Source organism: Mugil cephalus, chromosome 12 (genome assembly GCF_022458985.1).
Source record: "Mugil cephalus isolate CIBA_MC_2020 chromosome 12, CIBA_Mcephalus_1.1, whole genome shotgun sequence".
Taxonomy (NCBI): domain Eukaryota; kingdom Metazoa; phylum Chordata; class Actinopteri; order Mugiliformes; family Mugilidae; genus Mugil; species Mugil cephalus.
The window spans coordinates 7702149-7726055 of NC_061781.1; the positions used below are offsets into that span (position 1 = coordinate 7702149).

At 41.6% G+C, this 23907-nt stretch overlaps 1 protein-coding gene across 4 annotated transcripts in view; it reads right to left on the minus strand.

Annotated features, from left to right (window-relative positions):
• pard3bb (par-3 family cell polarity regulator beta b) overlaps nucleotides 1-23907 on the minus strand; it is a 208916-nt gene that overhangs the window by 107164 nt on the left and 77845 nt on the right. For all 4 annotated transcript variants that reach the window (XM_047600652.1, XM_047600653.1, XM_047600651.1 and 1 more), the window contains 3 exons: nucleotides 8869-9060; nucleotides 7354-7512; nucleotides 3200-3353 (listed from right to left, as the gene is read on the minus strand). In XM_047600652.1, coding sequence (XP_047456608.1) covers nucleotides 3200-3353; nucleotides 7354-7512; nucleotides 8869-9060 — 505 coding nt within the window. The remainder of the gene's footprint in view (nucleotides 1-3199; nucleotides 3354-7353; nucleotides 7513-8868; nucleotides 9061-23907) is intronic.

Genomic DNA, 23907 nt, shown 5'->3' on the forward strand with positions numbered 1-23907 from the left:
ACCTACCTACCTACCTACCAACCTACCTACCAGTATATACCAGTATATACCAGTACCTACCTACCTACCTACCTACCAACCTACCTACCAGTATATACCAGTATATACCAGTACCTACCTACCTACCTACCTACCAACCTACCTACCAGTATATACCAGTACCTACCTACCTACCAGTATATACCAGTATATACCAGTACCTACCTACCTTCCTACCTACCAGTATATACCAGTACCTACCTACCTTCCTACCTACCTACCAGTATACACCAGTACCTACCTACCTACCTACCTACCTACCTACCTACCTACCTACCAGTATACACCAGTACCTACCTACCTACCTACCTACCTACCTACCTATCAGTATATACCAGTCCCTACCTACCTACCTACCTACCTACCTACCTACCTACCTACCTACCTACCTACCTACCTACCTACCAGTATATACCAGTACCTACCTACCTACCTACCTACCTACCTACCTACCTACCTAACAGTGTACATCAGTACCTACCTACCTACCTACCTACCTACCTGCCAACCTACAAGTAACTACCAGTATCTACCTGTACCTACCTACCTGTACTTACCTACCTACACCTTTCTACCAGTACCTACTTGCCTACCTACCTGTCCATACCTACCTATCTACCTACACTTACCTGTGCCTACCAGTACCTACCTATGAACAAGTACCTAGCACCTACCAGTACCTACCTACATACAAGTACCTTCCACCTACCACTACCTACGCCTACCAGTACCTACATACGAACAAGTACCTAGCACCTACCAGTACCTACCTACACACAAGTACCTTCCACCTACCACTTCCTACTTACGTGTACCTACCTACCTACCTACCTACCTACCTACCTACCATTCATACAGAATCCACCATTCAATACGCGCTTGTGTATTTGCCGTATTTCGTTGAGCTGTGGTTGAGGACGCTTTCGTCAACTTATGAAACCACTCAATCCCTGGTAAATTGACTACCCTAATATATTTTTGTGCACTGAGATACTTCTCGACCTCTAAAGGACAACACACAAATGTATTGAAAACTAACTGGGTAAAGCACAGAACCTTGCTGTCACTACAAACAGCTGGACCTCGCGGGCAAGTTATGCGGTTATGCGGTTGGAAGTTGGTGTGAACTGATTGTGCTCTCGCAAAGATCTGCTGGGCAAAATAAATCATTAGTGTGGGGCAAACAGAAGAGGAAGAGTTGCCGTTACCTTGAAACTGACCCCATAACAAAATATAAATGGAGCACCGGACTATAAAAGCACCACAGACCACTATGTCTTGACTGGAATACCAAAAAACAACAACAACTGCAACAGTCAGGACTAAAAAAATGAGGTAAGTATTGAAACTGATAAGAGGCTGACTAGGTTGTTGTATTCCAAACAGATACATAAATAATATGAGATGGAGGCAGAAAGAGTTAAACTGCACACAAAACTAAAATAACTCACAAGGCCAAAACCCCACAATAACAAACACAACAACCTTGAAAACAAGAGAAAATAAAAGCACAGAAGAAATAGGAGACATAATAGGGGCAGGAAGCTCTCTAATTAAGCCGGTACTGTTTATGGCAATATCCCTTTTTATGTTCATGTTTGTATTTAGTTTGTTTTATCTCGGAGACACTGTTTAAATTTCATGATTATTAAGTCTATTCTGTGCTTTACCGAACTTGCTGCAAATGATATGCCCACCTTTGATGCTGCTTTGAGGGCGAAAATAAAACAGGAACGCTACAGAAGGGAACAGTGCACCGAGTTCATCTCAAAAGAGGAATGGAAAAAGGTCAGAATGGGCTGGTACCAAGTTTCAGGAAGAAAAACCACAATGGTGTTTTTGAATTTTCGAAAATTTAGGAAGTGGTTTTGCTTGTTAAAAAATGTGCTCACGTAGAATCTCTACACTTTAAGGTGTGTGTGTGTGTGTGTGTGTGTGTGTGTGTGTGTGTGTGTGTGTCCTTGTGTCACTCATGTGGTGGGGACATACAGTTGTCAAAGGAGGAACGATAAAAGCATCTGGGTGTACAATCTGGGTGTACATTTGTGCAAAAACTCTAAATGACCTTTCTCCAAAAGACATTAATCAATATAAACGTTACTAACAGGAGAAAATATACTTACTAAAAAAAAAGAAAGATGCATTCTAATCCTGCACTAGCTTCATGAAGGTTATGGTATTCAGCAGTCATTTAAAATAATAGAGAGCTGTTGATTCAACTTTTCATTTTCTAGTATTATTGAACTATTGTGTTGCACTGACTCGTTTCTATTATTTTGACAACTCCATGGCAGTAAGTGGGCCAGGCTAAACAACAGAAGCACTTAGTTGTTAATTCAATCCACTTTAAGAGCTTCACAAACTACATCACCCTGTTTAATTACCACCTTTCTGATGCTGGTTCAACATTAAAAGAGTCATGAAGGAGGAGTTAGTGCAGGACAAATGCACTAGAATGCATTTGTTTTCATTAGTGTACCTAATTAACTGGCAAGTCAGGGGGGTGGTCACTGTGGATTACCACCGTTAGACCAGTAGTTAGTTAGTAGTAGTAGACCAGGTTAGTTTTTGTTTTGGACTTCATATTGTCTCCCAGCAAAGTTTACTCAGTCAGCCCTTGATTTTAGCTACAAATACTATTGGTGAATTGTCTGGCAACAGAACTTAAAAATGTCAACTGGCTGATATTAGCTTCAGGGACATAAAGAGCATTTAAATATGCCTGAATTTACCAATTACTTTTTACAACAAAATAGCTCTGATTGGCTGTAGGCCTATTCAATTTTAAGCAGAGCTGAAACACATACCAGGCTATGGCTAAAAAAGAACATCTCTGCAAAGCTTCCTGATTTGTTGCCTTACATATGGAACAAAAAGATGAGTAGTTGTTGCAATGAGTTTCTAAAGCTGGCTGTAACGGAAATATTATAGTCAGGAGGACATAAGAAGAAGGAAAGACTAAATAAGTGAAATATTTACATATCTTGTAAAATGTTTAATATGGAGTCTCAAGTTGCTTTTCTTTTCTTTAACAAGTTTTAATTCACAGCAGTTCACAATACTACTGACATTGCACAGAAGTTGTTTTTGCTTCTTTCCTTTTTAGATACAATGATATAATAGATGCCATATGTTATATGTATAAAAAAAAGGCTCTCACCATTAGATGCGTAGATACTGTTGGTCACTAAGGGAGGGTGAGTGTGGTCCATGCCTTGACTGTATAATCCTGTCTGACCGTTGACTGGGCTCACAACTCCTGAAAGGCCCGAGGAGCCGTCAAATGAGCGATTCGGTGACACCCCATGTTGATCCTAAAACAGACATGAAACAAATGTTATTGAGCACTCACAAGGCACATGTCAGGCTAACAAATAGAGAACAGTAACGCTTACCTGAAGTAATACATGCAATTTTACACAATGCAAAGAAAGCAAAATGACATAAAATCATGACATTTTTTATTTTTTTTTGTTATTTACCTTTAATATTTTATAGCACATACAGTGTGTGCATTGCATTTAAACTGAGTGATGACAAAAGGAGGAAATGAGGCCTTTTTATCCGACTGCTCCAACACAATGAAATGAATGAGAGGCTGACACTCAAAATACAGTGGAGGATCAAGGTGACAGGAGGAGACACGGTTTCCCATGCTCCATAAGGTTAGGAGCCCCTTCAGCACCGCTTCACTTTCCTGTGTGTGTGGCACTGACAGTCATACTGACATCTATGTAACGTCCAAACAAAGCATTAATTACGTTGTTGATGTGTCCTCTTTGTGCACGTATTATTTCTTTAGGAATATCATTTGCATTTATTTGTCATTTCTGTGCAGAAGACTGTACGTATTCATTAACACACATGCATATGGATGACATTTCGGCTGTGATTCATTGTGTCTTTGTGTCTCTGCGTCAGATAATCCCTCCACTCAAACAACAAAGACATAACATAACAGTGCTGTGTGTGTGTGTGTGTGTGTGTGTGTCATAAATCCTTCTCGTCATCCTACTCTTGACCTCGCACTGAGCACCAGCTCCCGCCCCTCCCATCAGCTGCTCCCCAATTCCATCCCATCAGATGGTGTCATAGTGCAATCCGATTTCTCACAAGATAAACGCGACACAGACCCTAAAAAAGTAAAAGTTGGTCAGGTAAAAAAAAAAAAAAAAAAAAAAAAAAACTCCTTTTAAATACAGTCAAAACATGTCTGCATTACACTTTTGCAAAATTGCTTTCTGAAAAATATTTTCTCATCCGAATCACATGAAAGCATCCGTGACTTTGTCCACTTTATTCAAAAGGAAAGGAGAAAATCAAGACTCAGCTTGCCGGCATGCTTTTAGACAAGCCCCACTGGGTTTCATTTCCAGAGGTGTTTTTCAAGCTCTTATAGATCATTAGACGTACTTGAGAACAGTTTGAGGTTCATGCCTGGATGTCGACATGCTGAAGGAAGGGCTTTTCATTCAAAGTGGGAGACTGATTGGAAATGTGGTTAAGGAAACGCACGGGTCCATGTAAATGTCGCACCTCATTTCTAGTTAGCTGCGTTTTCAGCTTAAATCCATAATTTGAAAAGGGAGGATTCTCAGTCATCCAGGTCACTGGACATCTAACACGACGGGAAAACAAAGGCAGGTTTTCTTGAAGACATTTGACCACTCATCTATGTACTTCTCCAGTTCTAAGTAACTGGTGGGAAGTTTAGGTTTCAGAACATCTGAGGGTGGTACCCATTTGAAACTCACATGACTATGGTCTGTTGACAGCCATGAAAGGTCCTCACGGAAACTCAAATAAGTTTGGTTTAGACATGATTTCAAAGCTTTTGCCAATCTTTTATGGAAAGGGTTCTGCATTTGCCTTAAGAGGAAAACAAAATCATGAGTATCATTAGCAACAACATGAGATTACAGCCAGAAAACTAGGGCTGGATGAGCTTTTATTTATTGGATGGAACCATGGGAATGGGTCTGTTTTACAATGGCCAATGTGAAACAGACCATCATGCTGTGTCAAGTTTGAACACAAAACTAAAATGAACACGCTGTTTTGATGCTAGCTCCCGTCCCCGCTCCAAAACCACAACCAAATAAAAGCAACTAAACTTTAGCTGCCACGTTTTCAGACAGAGTACCAAGAAGAGGAACATAATGCACACTGACACTCTTGTGCTGTATTTTCGTTGAACCAGAATATTACATATGCAACATATTGTATTAATGAAGAAGCCATATTTAAAGTATGTATGTAATGTATTGTATTTGGTTCATGTACTCAGAAAAACAAGATTGAAATAGCAAATCAACACTGAAAAATATTCAGATTTAGTTTTTTGACTATGTTGCCCAGCCCTACCCTGAACCAGTGCAACGCTAAACAGCTTCAAGGTAGAGCTCGTTTAATAGGCCCTCAATAAAAGGAGCAGTTGGATAAAGTAAGAGATTAGCGAGAACTGGCACAGGATGAATACAGTAAAATGAGTTGGCCAGGGAGTAGAGCGCATACAGAAGAAAAAAAAAAAAAAAAAGAAAAGAAAAAAGGGATCAGAGGGGAAAACCGTAGAGTGGTCCACTTCTGAAAAGCATCAATACCGAAGCCGAAAAAAAGGCTTTTAAGGTGCAGTCTCTTATCTGTCTGACTATATTTTCCTTTCTTTTTTCCTTCCTTTACCACTCCTAAGACAAAGAGGGGAAACATGGATGCGCCTCTTTGATGTTACTAACTGCTTTCACCATCAAGCTATTGACGAGGGATGCCCTGAACTCTGCAAGCACATAAACACACGCGTATATGCGTCCGGCTTTCAGTTTACATGGAACACTAAAATAGCAGCCTAATGCAATGAAATCCTACCTGAGAGAAGGTTATTCTGGTTCAGATGTTGAGTCAACTTCACAATATGTTTTTTGTTATTCTATTTAAGAGTCTTAATATGATGTATCCCACACTTATATTGCATTAGAGGTGGTGATAACTCTAAAAGTGCACACCTTAAGGCCGTAAGCTTTGATCTACTCTGTGGTAATTCACGTATCTGTGTTTGCTGTGCTTGTGTGTGAGGGTGTTATGTGTTATTATGCATGTTGCATATGAAGGTTTTTTTCCCCACCTACCAGAAGGTCACCCAAAGGGCCACTCGCACTTGAGCCACCAACCCGGCTTTGTGAGCGCAAGGGTTTGCACAAACAGACTGCAGAGCCACGTAAAAAGCCATCAGCTGAAAAGCAGTCGAGATGAAAAGCGTCTTTTTCTTTTTTTCCTTTTTCTTTTCCCTTTCTCACTCATAAAGAAGAGCGATACAGCTGAGTGAAGAACACTCTGTCGCAAACGCGCACAAAGAAGAACAGAGATGCGCATAAAATCTGAATAGCTGAAGTGTAACTGCTCTTTTGCTGCTGCCGGTAAGAGCAGGGGAGAGAGAGAGAGAGAGAGAGAGGGGAGACTGGAGTTGAGAATGCAAAGAATGGATGGGAGGGCTTAGAAGTCGTGAGCTGAGTGAAGCAGAGGCAGCAGAGCATAGGATAAAAGATGCCTTCTCTGTGGAGAGTCGAGAGATGAAGATAACGGAAACTGTTTACTGACTTTCTTTGACAATAAAATAGTGTACTGTGAACTGATATAAGACAGTATTTGTTTTACTTTGGGCGCGTGAGCATCAGATTCAGTTTATTTAATCAATTATGCTGTAAAGTGGTTAAATTTATAAATGTCATCTATCTACCTACTTACTGGGGATGTAAAGATTACCAGTTTCATCATAACAAAAAATAAACAAATAGGAAGTCTGATACAGATCCGGTCAATTTTGACGAGAAAACGTTCCACATTAATAATAATCACATAATAATAATAACACATATGCTTTTCCATTAATTACAGAGTGGGTGTGCAGCAGACACACCCAGTGATGCTATGGCTGCTGCATCTTCAAGTTCATTGTGCTTGTGTTTTTATTAGTTTTTTATATTTGTTTTAAATAGAATTTCATCAAATGATTTCAGTGTGTGCATAAGTACGTTTGGAACATTTTGAGCACATTTCAACAATAATGACAACAATGACAATAATGATACCCGTGATACTTTTGGTCACAGTAATCATGACCTACGTACCTACCCATCTATCCATACGTGTACATCTTGAAACAATTCAATTATTTATGTCTGTTGTCTTTAGCTGATGTTCTGACTACAGAGGACAGTGAAATCGTGGTTGTAGGTGTAAAAAAAATAAAATAAAATGTGTGTCGTTCTAAAAGGCTTATTTAAATGCTCATTAACATAAGAACAGAGACGGTGAGCGTACCTTCAAGGCCCTCAGCACCACTAGCTGGATCATGCCCCTGACGTTCCCCTCCTGAGACATAGAGCGGCGGAGCGTCTCCATGGCCACGTGATTGGAGCGTCCCAGCAGCGACTCCCCGTTCACGGCTACCAGCTGGTCGTTGACGTGCAGACGCCCATCCTGTGAAACGCACACAGCTCAATCAAAATACGTGCGCACGGCGTGTGTGCTGGATTCCATTTATAACGTATGTCTGTTTTCCACGCCTGCTCGTAAATTACTGAGGTAAATTTCAAAAACGTGTAACCTTGTATACAGTAAATCCATAAATGATATCTGGATGTCGAATGCCGAAATGGTTCCACTCATTTCCACATGCTGTGGATATTCTCTCTTTATGACAACGGAATGAATTACTGAGCTAATCATAGAGAGTCCCACACACACACACTCACACACACACACCTGTGGCCTTCACTCAGCATCTCTCTCAAGCCAAACCACCAAAAATCCAGAATAACAGAGCCTTAAATGACACACATTCCCATGACTGTCTGACTCGACTCGGTCTCAAACCGCATCGACGGAGACGACCGTCAGCTCCGTCTGCCTGACTTCCCCCGTTGGGTTATTTGCAAAGCTTCAACAGCGCACCCTTTTTCCATCTATTTCTGTCAGTCCGCACACCGACGCTAACAGCTGCACCCGGTGCGTGGGCGTGTGTGAGCGTATCTGCTCGCCGGTCTGTCTCTCTGCCGCCTCTGACACGTCAAGCGTGTCCTGGTGAACAGGAGGTCAGAGGTTAACAGAGCAGCGGAGCAGCGCAGGCAGCTGAAGCGGCCCTCACAAGACTCCCAGTTATACAGAAAAGGTTTGATCTAATGGTAGTTATATTAAGTTCGGTAATGAACCGTTTTCGTCCTTTAATTAAAGAGGCGAACTCTTTTGTTGTGACACTTACAGGAATAGACATTTCATTCCCACCACAGGGAAGCGGGAGCGCTAACGTTTAACCGGTAGGATGCTTTAAATCCGCGTGTGTAACCAGACTCAATTATTAATTTGAGTGTGGTAACACTCCATTTGGATTTCATTACGGGGCATGTTTGAACCGATAGCGCAGAAAAAGTGCGTCTGCACTGAGGTGGATAGTCCTAAAGCCAATCAGAGCCGGGAATTATGCGATGTACTCCGTTATAAGTGACAAACGCGTTAATCGCTGTTTGTCCTCTTATTTATTACGCTGTCAGTGTGTTTTACAATGAAGCATCTTGCTTCTCTCAAACAAAATTGCTTAGATTTCACTGTAATGTCTGAGTGTTTGGACCCCAGGATGAATAGTCTTTACCATGGTGAGGACTAACAGGTATCCAAAATAAAACACGGCGCTGCTCTCCATTTCTACATAGAATGCTAACAGATAGAAATACATGAACCAAACTTTAAAGGGTGGGGGAACTTCAGCCTGGAGCCATCAGGGTGAGTGATTTTGCAGAACTTTTGCTCATTTGGGTGTGCGGGAGCATGTTGTGTCACCTTGTACGCGGCGCCTCCGTGTATGATGGATTTGATGAAGATTCCCAGATCCTCCCCCGTCTCTCTGGACTTGTTCCCTTTGAGGCTGATGCCAAGACCCGCTGAGCCCGTGTCGTTCAGGGGCACCTCAAACATGAGCTGCTCCTTCCCGTTCTCCGCGACGACGCCCATCGCACGGGACACCTCTTCCTTCTGGGAGCGGGGGAAGAGTAATGGAGGGGGGGGGTGGAAACAGGGAGGGTGATGAGACAGAGGTCAGCTCATTGGGCTTGAATTGTCTCTCCCAAAGCTAAAACTAAAAGCTTTTCCATTTGAGAGAAACCATCACAAGGTGCTTTTCAGCAAAATTTCTGTATGACTGAAAAACTGTTTTCAGACTCTAAAAAAAAAAAAAAAAAAGAGGGGGGGAAAAAAGCCATTTGGGCTGTCTGCCTTTATATGCCTGCCTTTTTTCCCTCTCTCAGCTCTGCCATATCACTAAAATGACCCGTGCATTTTCAAGTGGTAATTGGAGAATACAGCAACCGCAGACAGCCAGGGAGACAAAAAGTAGGAAGAGCAGAGGGAATAGAGAGAGCACAGACAGACACAAGGAAGAAAGACCAGCTGTATAGAAACAAATGACTATCATAGACCTAGAAAGGGGGGGGGGGGGGGGCGTAATATCAAGATAGAGGTTTGGCAGTAATAACCAAGTCTGAGGCAGAGTTGGTGAGAAAAATAGTGTAAACAAAGAAAGCACGTAGATCCTGCCAGACCAAAGTGAGTGTTTGAAGCCAGTGATCGCTCAGTGGGAGAGCACCATGTACGCATTATGAGATCCGCATTATCTGGAATGTACTGACAGGAAAACAGTATTTATCAAAGAATACCCTTCACTCTAAACACTCGGCACCCACAAAAGCTTATTTCTCAAACCTGTAATAGTCCAGATTTCTAAAAAAAAATTATCAAGACGACCAATTTACTAGTTATCTGGCAAAAAAAGAGCGAGGAGGAAGACTGCGTGAGAAATGTTGTAAAATGTACCTAAAAACACCGACACTTACATGAGTTAAAATTAGAAATTGTAACAAAACCTGGGAAACAAACAATATGTAGGGACTGTAAAATATTATCCATCCGTGTTATGTCCAAGCATAGAAATGGACCTTTTGTTGCACCTCTGATTGGTCTGCTGACAAGTCCCATCTTTCTGCGTTACTGTTGCTAGGTTAGACAAACAATAGCAATGAGGGGTTCATTCACACAATGAAACCTCTGTAGGCGTAGCTAGCAGCCAAACTTGTAATTGTGACTCTTAAAAAACATATAGAAAACTAGTGTGGGTACAGAAGACTAGTATTTTTCTGCTTTTTTTTCCCCTATTTTTCTGTCAACATTACCATGGTTTCTAACATTTACTGTCCTCCACGTTATGTCTAGAGTCTGTTATTATAGTTTTTGTCTCTATGGTACTGGACCCCTACATGACTATGGTTCAACCTAGCAACAGTAAGACAGGAAGTCAGCTTTGATAAAGGGTAGGAGTCACCTGGTTGGTGGTCATCAGACCAATCAGAAGGATTTTTACATACACAGATCAGCCACAACATTAAAACCACTGAACATCTTGGAACAATACAATGTTCTGACGGGAAACATTTCCATCTGACATTCATGTGGATGTTACTTAGACATGTACCACCCACCTAGACCAGACCAGACACCCCCACCCCACAGCTATGACACTCCTTGAGGGCAGGAGCCATCCCCAGCAGGATGCAGCCCCACAGACACACACACAAAAACTGAACAACAGGTCAAAACAGAACAAGGTTTTGACCTGTCCTGCAAATACACTAGATCCAAACTCTCCTGAGTATGCCTGATCCGTGTATAATTCTCAAGTAAATCTAAAGAAAACATTTTAAATGTTGCAAAAATTAAAAAAAATAAAAATTCCATCCACTGACTTGGAGCAGAGTGGAGGAAGTAGACGTGGTGAACAGAAAACCTTGAAGAACATTTCTCAACATGGAAACTTTGGCTTGGTAGTAGTACTTGTTAGTACTCAGGATGAAGGGAGGGTACAATCTGTAACTGTAACAGAGGAATGGGTTGGAGCTGCACACAAAATGCATTTGGGGATACCCGACTGTCCCGAACCTTAACATGCTGACTAAATAAAAAACTAAATTTAAAAGGTATTGTAGCTTGATGCTCTCTCAGTGAATAAGAAACACCCCCTGGGTAGTACGAGAATAAAACAGAGAGAAGGATTGAATAATTATGGTAGGACCATATGATGCCACGCGAATCACAACCTATTTGGAAAAAGGTCTTTTAATTTCCCATTAAGTGAAGTGTCTCACACTCAAAAAAGGAAACTAAGGATTTTTTTTTTACCCCCAAGAATTTAGTTTTGCGATCCCTCATATTGTGCAGCACAATACGACAAGGGACCACGGCTACTTCCACTGAGGCCTTAGTGTTGTCCATTGTGATCTCAGAAGATACGGGGCGATGGTGTTTAATAATGAATGACGCTCTGTATACATCTCATCAAATTTTCAGTGGTTACATTTTTGTCCGTCTCTCTCCGTCACTGTGTATATTTTCACATACTTTACCGTGTCTGGGTTTATGTGGCTGTCTATGTACATGAATGAATTCAGTCTGTGTATGTGTGTGTGTGTGTGTTTGCGTGGGTCAGCAGTGTCAGGTTTAGACACTGTTTGTCTGTGGGGATTGTAGGTTTAACAGCGTTAAGCCGACACAAAGTCCTCTACTCGGCAGAAAACTGTTTTCCCTGCTGGATGAAAACTCCCCGCATCAGACTGACTGTCCAGACCTGATAGGAAGCTCTCCGACCTTGGGAGAGAACTTCAAAACGCCCACAAGAGAAACGTTCGCCACGTTCTCTGCATAATTAGATTGAGAATTTTTTTAAGTCTTGAAAATTCTGCCCAAAGCAATCCCGGTGATTTGGCAATTTTTCTTTTTTTTTTCCTGCCACCGCCGCGTTTTTTTTTTTTTTAATTTATCTGATTCAACTCCTTTCCTTTGTTATTTATGATTTTTTCTTCCTGCACAGCACAGAACCGATGCCACAATGAATTTAGAGCACAGTACGTGTGTTGTTGTACTGTAGAAAAGTGTGAAGCAGCAGTTCTCCGCTTGGGGGTCAGGACCACCCACAGTGCTGCGAGATGTTTTATGGAATCTGACAAAAATATGCTAATGTATGGAAAGTTGTTTTTCTGGGTGATGTATTCAATTTCCCCATAATACGGAGAATAAACACGGCTTCGGAGCTTTCGATAATTTACCACATAAACAAACGGCCCGTGAGGAAATAAAATAATCATCGTTTGATGTCAAAACTGACTGTTCTGTGGCTATTTACAACAAATTGAATGGAGAAAGAATCTGCTTCTATTCAGCAGCTGAACTCAAAGGGTTAGATTAAATAAAGCCTTTTCTTTTCATTACCTGGAATTGCTTTAAAAAATACAGGAGTAGACACGAGCACATACAAATTGGCAACGCACTGTACAATTCTACAGTAAATTTATTTTCTTTCACCCTCGTTGCTGCGATAGGTGGTTATGCCTGCGCCTTTTCCCTTTTCTGTTTGTGGCTATAAAAATGTGCTTGAGTCTCTTTTTTTATTTTTTATTTTTTTTTACATGTTAAATCCATCCGGTTACAGAAAAAACGTGTCCTCACAGATGAACCTCGTCGTGGTGGTAGTTTAACATTTAAATGGGTCGCCACAATGACGGATCAACGAGAGGACACGCTATTAAGAAAAGGCGGCTGAGTTGGTGTGGGGGTTTTATTAGAAAAGTGAGTGAGGGATACTGACATAGAAACGCATTATCTGAAAACGAGCGAGAACTACATCTCCTATATCCCCTCTGAAGGACAGATGAACTGTGATCCAGAGCAAGGAAGATAAAAAACAATCAATTCAGTCAGGATCACTTCAGTCAAATAACTACTGTAGTAGCAGTCATTTTTTGGGCAGTATAACTGTTTCCTGTGTTTAAAACAGGAGAAGCAGCAGCAGAGAACCCCCAGACCACAGATTGTATAAAGGTGGATGGGATCTGCCCCTCAAAAGTGAAGCCTAAGCAAGTAGACCTCCCCCTAGTGAGTGGGTGCAGTATAGGTCATAAGCTCTGCCCCTCCTAAAAGTTTTCATCATCATCACCTATGCGGTTGTTTCGCCCCTCCTTCCTCTCCTCGCAAAAAACAGCCTCGCGGCTCCCGTGGCTGAGAACCAAGTAACGCGCCCCATTTAATTTTCAGTAACGGAAACGGCGTTATAAAGATGGAAACGGTACTTAGTTAGATTACCCCGTTACTGAAAAAAGTAACGCCGTTAGTAATGCTGTTTATTTTAACGCCGTTACTCCCATTACTGGTGGGGACGTGCCATCCATATTTATATACACTCTATGCCTCAGAAATAGAAGAGAAACGACAATGATTAAGAACCAAATGGCATAAAGTGTTGAATGTGGGTTTCAAAGTGAAATGAAGAGGAAACGGTAAGGGTAAGCAGACTAAACAAGCTTTGAGTAAGGCAGCCTGAACAAGATTTGATAATAGATTAACTATGACAAGGGTCCAGACTGCGACCAAACACTTTTGTTTTTGCGAGCATTTTTCGGCACTTTGAGATTTTTAATTTTTTTTTCTTACAACTGCTCGTGCCTTTGAGTTTGGATTTTATTTTTCATGTGGAAAAATTAGTAGGGAATGAGTGTACCAGTGAAGCTAAACCAGTCTGATAAACATCAGCAGCAAAACTGAGCTAAAGTTAAAGTTTTTAGTGACACTGAACCAGAGGAAGCTACCTGATTTGTCATCTTCAGAGTAGCCCATTAGAGGAGATCTCTGTGTCGATAACTTTGTTTTGTTGTGGAAAGTTATGGGGAAAAGTCTGCTAATCGCTGTACTAATGTATTTAATGTGAACTGCCCCAGAAATATACCAAGGGCGTATTCACACCAGGCTCGTTTAGTCCGCTTGAAACGGACATTTTCTCTGGTCCGGACTTTTTGTGAATACAAATCAGCAGACTCTGGTGCGAACCAAACAAGTGAACCGAGACCACCTCTGCAGATGGGACTCGGTTCACTTGCTTGGTCCGCAACAGAGCCCGTAACAAACCCTGGTCCACTTTGTTTGTCCTGTGAATGCAATCCAAACCGTTTCCTAACCAAATGCAAGATCTGAACGCCTTTTTTGGATTAAACAGGCTTCCGTTTGTAACAATTCACCATAGATACAAGGGGGATCTTTTCAGGACAACGGTACCTTTTAATGTAATTAATATCTTACGCGTTTGAAACCACCAATACAACACACACAAGCCTGACATGAGTGTAATGTCCTTTTTTACATTATGTAAATTCAGAATAATTCCACATCTAACGAAAAAAAATACAGTTGCCCCATTCAACCCATTTGTAAATGTCTAATGTTTAAATTATATTAAATTCGTTTAACTTCACGGCCGCTAATGCCCCACGCTGTAGGTCAACGTGGGGCACAGAAGAGAGCAGTGCCTCCTCGATATATGGTCGAGGAGACCATATATCAGCTGCTTGATGCACAAAAATGCCGATGTCTACGGGCCAGGCTAGGGATAAAGCTAAAAACATCAGCACATGATTTTGGGAAGAATACTGGAAATCCAAAACGTAAATAGTTAATAATAATTTTGTGGATATTTCTGTAGTTCTAAACATTGGGAAAACCAAGTCAGTCAAGGACCAAACACTGTGAAGTTTAAATATGGAACTCTAGTAAAGTCTAACAGCAGCATGATCAATAAAGTTGTGTTTTTTGTTTATTTTATTTATTTATTTTTTGTTAATGACCACATATTTTGTTTGCATGTGGTTGTTCTACTGTGATGACATATCCCTGTGAACCTAGAATAAAATGGTACTTCATAATTTCTGTACGTTTATTTAAGTATTTTTCAATAACGGAAGAAAAACGGTATAAAATGTGAATTACTGTTTTGCTGGTGGACTTAAGGTGTGTCCCTAAATTTGTGGAAAATTTAGCTCCTTAAATGTCAAGGCAAGGGCCACGGTGGTCCGAGTGAAAAAAGTCCTGCATCAGCTGATGTACTGTAGCTTGGCGTGTGAGCAGAGCTTGGCCTGCCTGAACCAACACTACGGTTGATATAAAATAAACAACAATCATAATTACAGTGTAATTGGACAATTTCGTGCTATAAACTGTCCTGTATTTCATGCGTTTGTGCGTGAGGACACCTGCTTTCACCTGCTATTTAATGAGACCAGTTTGCCCTTCCAGCGCCGCCATGCTGACATTGTGTGCAAGTGTGTGTGTGGACTGCCCCCATGCTGTGGGAATGGCTGTCCAAGGATCCATTTTACAAGGCCAAACAACAGTAGCCGCTGTGCTTTAAATGCGGAGGAGATCACAAGCGCGCGCACATTTACACACAAATGACTGAGGATAAGACTTCCCAGGGACCACAGCTGACATGATAAACAACGCTCCTGACTTCTGGAAATGTCCGTCCCATCAGTGACCACTAAGGGTGGCTCCCTGCAGTCACATTTTTCTTGCCTACTGGTCAGAGTAAAGGTGATAAAAAGAAACCCAGTTTGAAATCTTAGAAAAATAAAGACATGAAACAAAAGAAGAGGATGATGTATATGAGAGAATATTTCGATAGGAGATAAATATATCTATGGAATTTTTTTTTTTTTAATATGAACTGGTTAACTTCTGTAACTTCACATCAACTGTAAAATGTCTGGGGGCCAGCTGTAAGAAGGGATACATGAACATGTTGGCATTCGATGCCGTCTATAGGCCTTTGTTACCCGACTACGGCACTAATACTGACAGCAGGCAGCCTCCGCTGGAGCTGTACATTAAAGGTCCGCACACGCAGAGTAAGCCGGCCTGCAGGTCCCGCAAAAACCCACAGCAGGTGTTCGCGGCACACGGTTCGTTTTCCAAGTTTCCGAGCGGTCATGGGCCATCACGTTATAGTGTGGGCTCACGGTGCGGACCGCGCGGCCGTCTGTTCATGCGCCCAAGATCCCCACACGAACACCGAATTGCTCCTTGGCAACAGCACACCCAACTACACACAAGAGAACCGTTTGCAGAGAAATGTCAGGCTGAAGTTGAAAATCTGATTGTTAAAAGGGAAAAGGGGTGTGGCAGCAATGAGTTTCTGGGAGCAGGAGCAAAAAAAAAAAAAAAACGTTCAAAAGAGCAGGGGGCTGTGCTGCAAAGAGAGGAAGAAGAGAGCATAAATTGTTCTCTATATTGATCGGCGAGACACTGATTTCCTGGCTCCACAGAATACCTGCATCTTTTCTTTTTTCTTTTACTGTATTTATATCCTTTTATAACATATATTTGACATAGAACTCTGCCAGTGCTGGCATGGGCACCTATCTCTTCCTGACACTTAAATGGCTACTTCCTTCATCTAATCCTTCATACATTTCAGTTTTTGGGCTGCGGTATTATTTCCGCTAACCAAACTATGACCTTTATTCACTTGCTACGTAAGAATTTTCAGGAAATACCGGATGATGCAGCTGCTATTAATTACTGATAATGGAACCTCTCAGAGGGCATCATCCCATGTAAACCATGGTCACTGCCAGGGAGAAATATTAGGGACAAAGTTAATATTTCTATACGAAACATAACTTGGTTCCTCTGTTGGGAGCCGACTAATGCCTGGAACACTCATTAACATCCAATAAGTTTGTAATACTAAGGATTCCCCAATAAATAGGATTCACCCAAGACACAAGTTGGAAAAAGGAGATATTTCAAGTCCGCTCAGCCCTATGCCAATAACCTAACACAACCTAACACAATATGATAATAAGTTAATAAGCTATTAGCTATGGGATTTTCCCAAGTGTGGGATGCATCTTTGAACAGGACGACCTGTTGGAATTTGATGTCACAGTCCAAACCACTGGCTGAAGCACTGAGCATATAGAAATTAGGGTAGTTGCAAATTCCTCATGTCCAAGTTCTTTCAATCCGACATAGATGACTTCCTTTACTCAAACCATCCATGTTCTCTGGCTAAGATTTTTTTTTTTTAAAACACCTTTTAGATTACCACGACCCGGATGACTGACAACGTTCACAAACAAGGGGAGGATACTGGAAGAGATTTACAGATGAGAGTAAGAGCAGTGTCCTGCAAGCCCGTGTCGATCCCCGGTGGTTTGGACCAACAACTGACGCGCGTGACACCCACGTCGCCTACGGCTTTTTACGACGCGGCAGCAGCGTTGGACGATAAGGAGGCGAAGGAACTGATAAACCTTTCGATAAACAACGGAGAGACGGGAGATGAGACGGAGAGCCAGAGAGGAAGACGAGAGAGACGTGATAGCCTTCTCGGCTGCTCTCCACTGGGATGATGGCAGCTCCTGCAGAGACACCAAGCTGCCAAGGAGTTTGTGTGTGTGCGAGCGTGTGTGTGTGTGTGTGCGAGCGTGTGCGCACACAGGTCTCAGAGGGCGTAACAGATGGGGGATCTACTGTAGTGACTCTGTGAGGTCACATTGGTGACAATATCAGTGAGTTGTAACACACACGCACACACAAAGAAAAGACGAGAGACCGCACCCACACGCACAGTCTCCCTCTCTCACACCCACATACACACAGAGAGGCTGCGGTGGTGATGGATGAGGGACAGTCTGAACGAAACAAGAGTTCAATAAAGTTGCTTTGTTGTGAATGTGCTCCGTCACCATTTGCAAACCGTTTACCGATTTAATGTCGGCGTGTGCGTGAGGAGCATCTGGCGCTAAAAAGCGCGTTTCCTGTTGTGAAGAGAAAAGCAGGAAAAGGACACAGAAGACTGTCTTACAGCTCAGCAGATAGCAAAAGAGGAGCTGCACGTAAAGCCAGCTGGAATCACAACTGAGAGATTTTATTCAGTCTTTTATTCAGTCTGTGAATTAGCAGCAAACATTTATTTTAATATTCATGCTTTTGGGTTTACACCGACATATAGGAATATAAATCCTACTACACCCATTTCTTCTGTTTTCATCTACTCTAGTCTTTGCACAAGTTTAACATTCATCCCACTAACAAATAAGTTTTGCCTACTGTTTGACTCAGTGGGTTTACATGCACAGCTCACTCGAGCTAAGCTCAAAATACAACTTTCTGAATGTGGCCCTTGTCCCGTGTTTATATGCAACAGAGAAAATCGAATAACTGAAAGGACAATGTCCTCCCCCTCCACAGTAGGGAGCGATATGCATCTTGTCAGCGGGTTAATCCAGCCCTCTTTCTGGTTGACCTATTATGCCACATAATAACCAAGTGTAGTTCATGCGGCAGACCGGCATTTCAAAAGAAGTTCAAGATAATAGTTGAGCTTTTTTTTTATTATTATTATTTTATCATACATAATGCACACGCTACTTCTGGTGCAGATAAGCAGGTGGTTCTGCTACATGCTCTGTTTACCTTCTTCTTCTACAACCGGCTTTCTCAGATGTTTTTCTTCCGCGGTCATACGCCAGCGCAGCAGTTGTGGAGCAAGCGCACACACATTGTCCAGTTGAAGTCTGATTAAGGCGTGTACATGCCGGTGAAAATCGCTTTCCAATCGCATCTATGGGTGTCTTAATCAGATAAGGAGAACTTGTCGAGTTAAAGTCGAATTAGGGCAATAATTTTTTCGTATGCATGTAAACGTGAAAAAATTCAACATTTTGTTGAAACTAAAAAACTTTTTGTTTCATAAAACTTAACTGAATCTATTTTTAACTTACTAATATTTAACTTAACTAAAAAACTGGCTTTTGAGTTTAGTGTCTTGCCGTTACACACTAGTGACAAAACAGATATTTGCATAGTAATAGATATTTTTTTTATTTTATTTTTATTTTTTCATTTAAGAGACGTGTGCCACTAATCATTTATGAGCTTTAATGAAACTGTTGAAATGTCGTGATTAGACCAACTATTCTTTCAAACAGCCTTTGGGTAAGTCTTCGTTTCTTCATTAAACATTACATTTTTCACATCTGGGAAATAATTTTTTCAGACACAGACGTACAAACTTTGTATACTTCATGAATATTCATTTATAATGCTTGTGTGGTGGATTCTTCAAAATAGTTTATCATTTGCTTATTTCATTTAATGCCATGTCACATTTAATTTTATTCTGACTGGAAATTTTCCGAGCTCCTTCCTTATTTGCCAGTTTGCTGGAAGGGTGGTCAAGTGAGTCATCATGACATGGAAGAAAAAGCAAACTGTAAGGAAGAACAAAAGAATGAGGAGGGGGAGGACGGGTGGAGAAACGGAGGTGTGAAATGTCTCTAAGCAGAAAAAGAGCATCTTTGTCTCAAACATTAGTTTCAAGACTCTTGCCAACTCAGCAGGCGTATGCTTGTTCGTGTGCGAAGAAAATTGCTGGGAAAAGAAGAAATGCTTTATGTTGTACGTGTGAGTGATTGTGTGAGCGCACGGCGTAAAGTGCTTCTGCAGAGAGCCAGCGCAGCAGGATGTATCCCGGCTATATTGTGGGATACGTACGAATATGATTGTATGTCACAGAAAAGTGACTTTGAGCGAGAGCGTGCGAGCGCGCAGAGGTGGTGTAATGTCTTTGTTCTACAGCGAGCGCACACATTAGCAGACAACAACAGATGGCGGGCTAAAATGAGACAACGGAAGAGGGGGAGGAGGAGAAGATAGACAAGATCCTTCCATCATTTCATCACCATCCTTCTTCTGTTTCCTCACCGTAAACACAAACAGACGGGAGCGAACCAAAAGGAGTGTAGCTGTATCACCAGTGGAGCGTGCCACAAAAACTGAACACAATGATTTGTTTTAAAAAAAAACACACATATTGTTAGAAATAAAATCTTATGAGTGCTCACAGCCAATCCCACGAAACTTTAAAATGTCACAAGTTGCTTTTCTGCTTTGGAAGGTGGTAAAACCTTGTTCCTTTGTACTTAAGGAACCTCTTTGAACTATTGTAAGACCTTAAGACCAAGGCACATGCTAGCAAAAACATACTAACAATTCACAATACAGTAGGACTAGAAGTCACCCTAGCTAAGTGAGACCTCTCTACAGGATATTGACTTAAAGTCAGCATGTACAGATGGTGATTTCAAAGCTGTGTCTCTTAGCTTTTTCTGTTGACTGTGGTCAGAGACAAATTGTCATCGAGGTCAATGATGGTAAATGAGGTAAATGAAGAATAATTAATAACCTTGTGTACAGGTGCATCACCTCAAGCTCTCCAGAACTTTCTTCACACATTGAAAGTTTTGAAAATTATGGAAAAACCCTGGCTGCGTCATGTATAAAAAATGTGAACCACAGCATTAGTCATTAGCATCAGGACTGTATAGTTTTTCACCAGTTTCATTTCTTGTCATACGGGATACAATTTGAAAGTGACTGTGCTAATGTTGGCTGCTTTTTATCTGGGTTTTGGGTACTGCTGCTGCCTGCTGCATCATCTTACACTGAATAATCTGAGGTAGGAGGGTGGAAAAACCAAACTAGCTTCAAACTACTGCCATCATCCAGCCTTTCTTTCGGGGGAACAAACTGTCAAAAGAATCGATAAAATCTATTAATCGTAACACACTACATACTTTAATTTTACAATCCAGTGTGCAAGAGTATAGAGGGTTTTCACGGCGCGCCATCAATCTGGAAGTCGCCATGTTGGAGGCACTCAGTAAGGTGTCATTGCATCAGATTTCACCCCATCTGGGTCATTCTCTTCAAGACTTTTTATCTGGAATACGATGAGAAATACATCAGATTTTATCTCTACATTTTAAGGCCGGTGTTGCTACTGTAGCAGGTTATTAAGAGTGGTCAGGATCAGATATAAGTCAATAATGCCACATGTGGTAGCTTGATATGAATTATTATTAGTACACTAGAAAAATATGATGAGCTGATGACGTGCCGTGAAAACCCTCTATAGAAGCAGGAAAAGGTGCACAACAAACATGAGGCTCGTATGAAAGTTTATGCCGGTGGTGTTTATGTAACACCCTTAACCCTTAACTTGGGGGAAACTGCTGCTCACCAGCCAACATAACAGCAGAGCATAAATTGTCTGATGGTAGTTGCCATATTTTCAGATGAAATACATCCACCAGGTTTTCGGGCCCAACTAACCTCTGACGCTCACCTTTCTTTTTCCCTGAATACATTTCTGTCCTCTTCCCTTCACTGTCTGTTGCATCCATCTCTCCTCTGCATACAAAGCAAAAAAAAAAAAACCCTCCCTTGTCACTGTATGTAACTCTGGATCGTTCATTACCACCATCCTGAAACCTCACATCCAACATATACACACGTTGACTTATTGTACTTCGCTACTGACACATTTAAACTTCAACCAGGGAGTGATTTCACAGCTCCACCACACAAAACTGTAATTGCATTTGCTGAGTAAAATCCACCACCAGCTGTTAATTAGACAGAGGTGACTTCTATCGGGGCGCACTGTCTGTCAGGAAGAGGGGGGCGAGGCCAAGAGATGGAGACTTTTAGAAAGGCAGGAGGAAAGAAGAAAGTCTGATGACTGCACATGCAAAAAGTTTGCACCCACATCCACCATGCCTACATAAACACATGGAAACTCCAGCACTGGAGTGGATATGTTTTGTATCCTTGGTGGAAATAAATGTACCAGATTGCGTCAAAATCCATCCAAACACACAAAATTTCATCTGCTTCAGAATTACTTCGTCAAAATGATTTCCGCTGACCAAGGGGCCCCTGAACTGCACCGTGCAACGAATCTGTTCACAAACCGAACTGCGGCACAAAGTCAGCTCCGTCCGATCGAGGTTTCACGCTCACTCTTCATTTTCCACCACATCTGTCTTAAGTTACCCAAACACGATCTGCAGTCTCATTAATTTCACTCAACATCCAAATCAAAATCTATTTTGCACGTTAAAATGTTTATTGAAAGTGACTTGACTTGAAACAACAGTACATTTTCACAGTGGAGCAAAAAAAAAAAAAATGAAACGTTCTAATTACGTAACTTTAATCAGGTTTCATGACGTCCTCATTGGGTTCCAACAATGGCCTCGCATTAACGTTCTGTTTCTGATTTCTCTTCTGGTTCTCGTTTTCCAAGTCGGTCAACAAACATGTGGTTCTCGCATAATTAAGATACACAAATACACAGTGCATGAGAGACTACTATCCATTTAAAACAGTTTTTTCAAAGCATGTAAAAGGTCAGAACCTTCATTAACAATCCGCACACGCACGCAAGTCACTTAAATATCAGCAGTGTCCTTGAATCATGGGTTTAAACAGCCCTCCAATTACACAAAGAGAACGGAGACAACAATACTTCACCTGTGGGAGACATCGTGCTTTTCTGTTTACAGACATTTGTTTTTTCCGAGCGAGCGTGTGCAGGAACAACACAGGACCAATGGGAGTCCAGTTTCCTGACCGGGCGAGCCATATTTTAGTCTGGTTCTAACGTGCGCATGTTGAACTCTGAGAAATTCAAAGTTAGTAAAGTAGAGCTGTCTAAATTATCAAGGTAAATTTCATTGTATTTCCAGCCTTAATAGATTTAAAACTGATCTGACTTCAAAAGCTGGTTAACTTTTTATTCCATCTTCTGACTGTTCTGTCCAGGAAGAGACCTTGTGGTCAGTAATCTGTGACGCACGCTGTATGCAAATCATGTTAGAACCATGGCACCATGTGTCTGCACTGGGAATTTCTGGAGTGTTCAGAGTTTGTATTCATGTACACAAACTGTGTATAGTTTGTCAGCTATATATACTTTGCTTCCTCTGCATCCTTTACCTTTGAGACTGATAAAGTTCCGTCTCCTCTTAAGTTTTTTAAAAGTCTACACAAGAAAGAGTTTGGAAAGTGTCCTTGAAACACATGCTGTTACTGCAGCTGAACACTTTATAAAGGTAGACCGTTTACATCAACAGCCCATCTGGGAGCTACAGAACATTATAAATCACTCCTTCTGGCTACCAGAGGAGCTTTCTGGCATAGGTTGCTGTGTAATAGTACGGCGGCGGTAGAAGCGTTGGGCGTACCGTTTGGAATAAAGAGGCTCTGAGTGGACACATAACAGGATGAAAAAAAGCGATTATTTGGAAACACAACTCAAAATGGTAGCCTTGGCCCTCACAAGAACGACACTGCCATCGAGTTCAGACATGCGCACACGGCCGAAGCTCGAATAGAAAACTCGCAAACGCTTCTAAATGTTAACACATCGCTCCTTTTCCTGCCTGCAGGAGCACAATTTCCTATGGGGCTCAGGGTCGCATGCACATGTCTGAAAGTGGAACCTCCTGGCAGCCGCTGAGGAAACATCAGTCGACAGGAGCGGAAAAGAGACGCGGAGGGAAGAGAGGCACAAAAAACGCAAGATAAAAGGAAAACAAGATATTGTGCGAGAAAGGAAAACATTAAGCAAAGACGTAAGCGGCGTGTAGAGAGGAGACAAGCGCGCATTACACCCAAAGTGGCTGGTAATATTTTTTATTTATTTTTTTTTAAAAAAAAAAAAGCAATTTCTGCTATTATTCCCTTTGTGTTTGTGCTAGCATGGATTGGCTGTGCAGCTAAACAACAGCTGACACCTAAACATTGTGGAGAGAAGTGATCGTGATCAGCAGATGTGACAGTGGTGGTGATGCAAAAGAAAAGCAGGTGGAAACAGACAGATGATAATGATTAGACAGTTGGATGTTGTGGAGATTGCGAAGAACTACTGCCAATACTGGGAAACGCAGAAAAACAGGAGAATAGGTACAGTTATCGTAAGTGCGTGCACAACAGCAGATCATGCAAAAGAATGGAAAAGTAGAAACAGGCTGAATTGAAGAGCGTTTATTATTAAAAACAGTGGAGGCATACAGCGTAGACATTGCATGTGGAAGGGGAAGACAAAAGAGTATGTTATTTAGGAGTGTAAAGCTTTACAATGAGCTCAGCTGATTC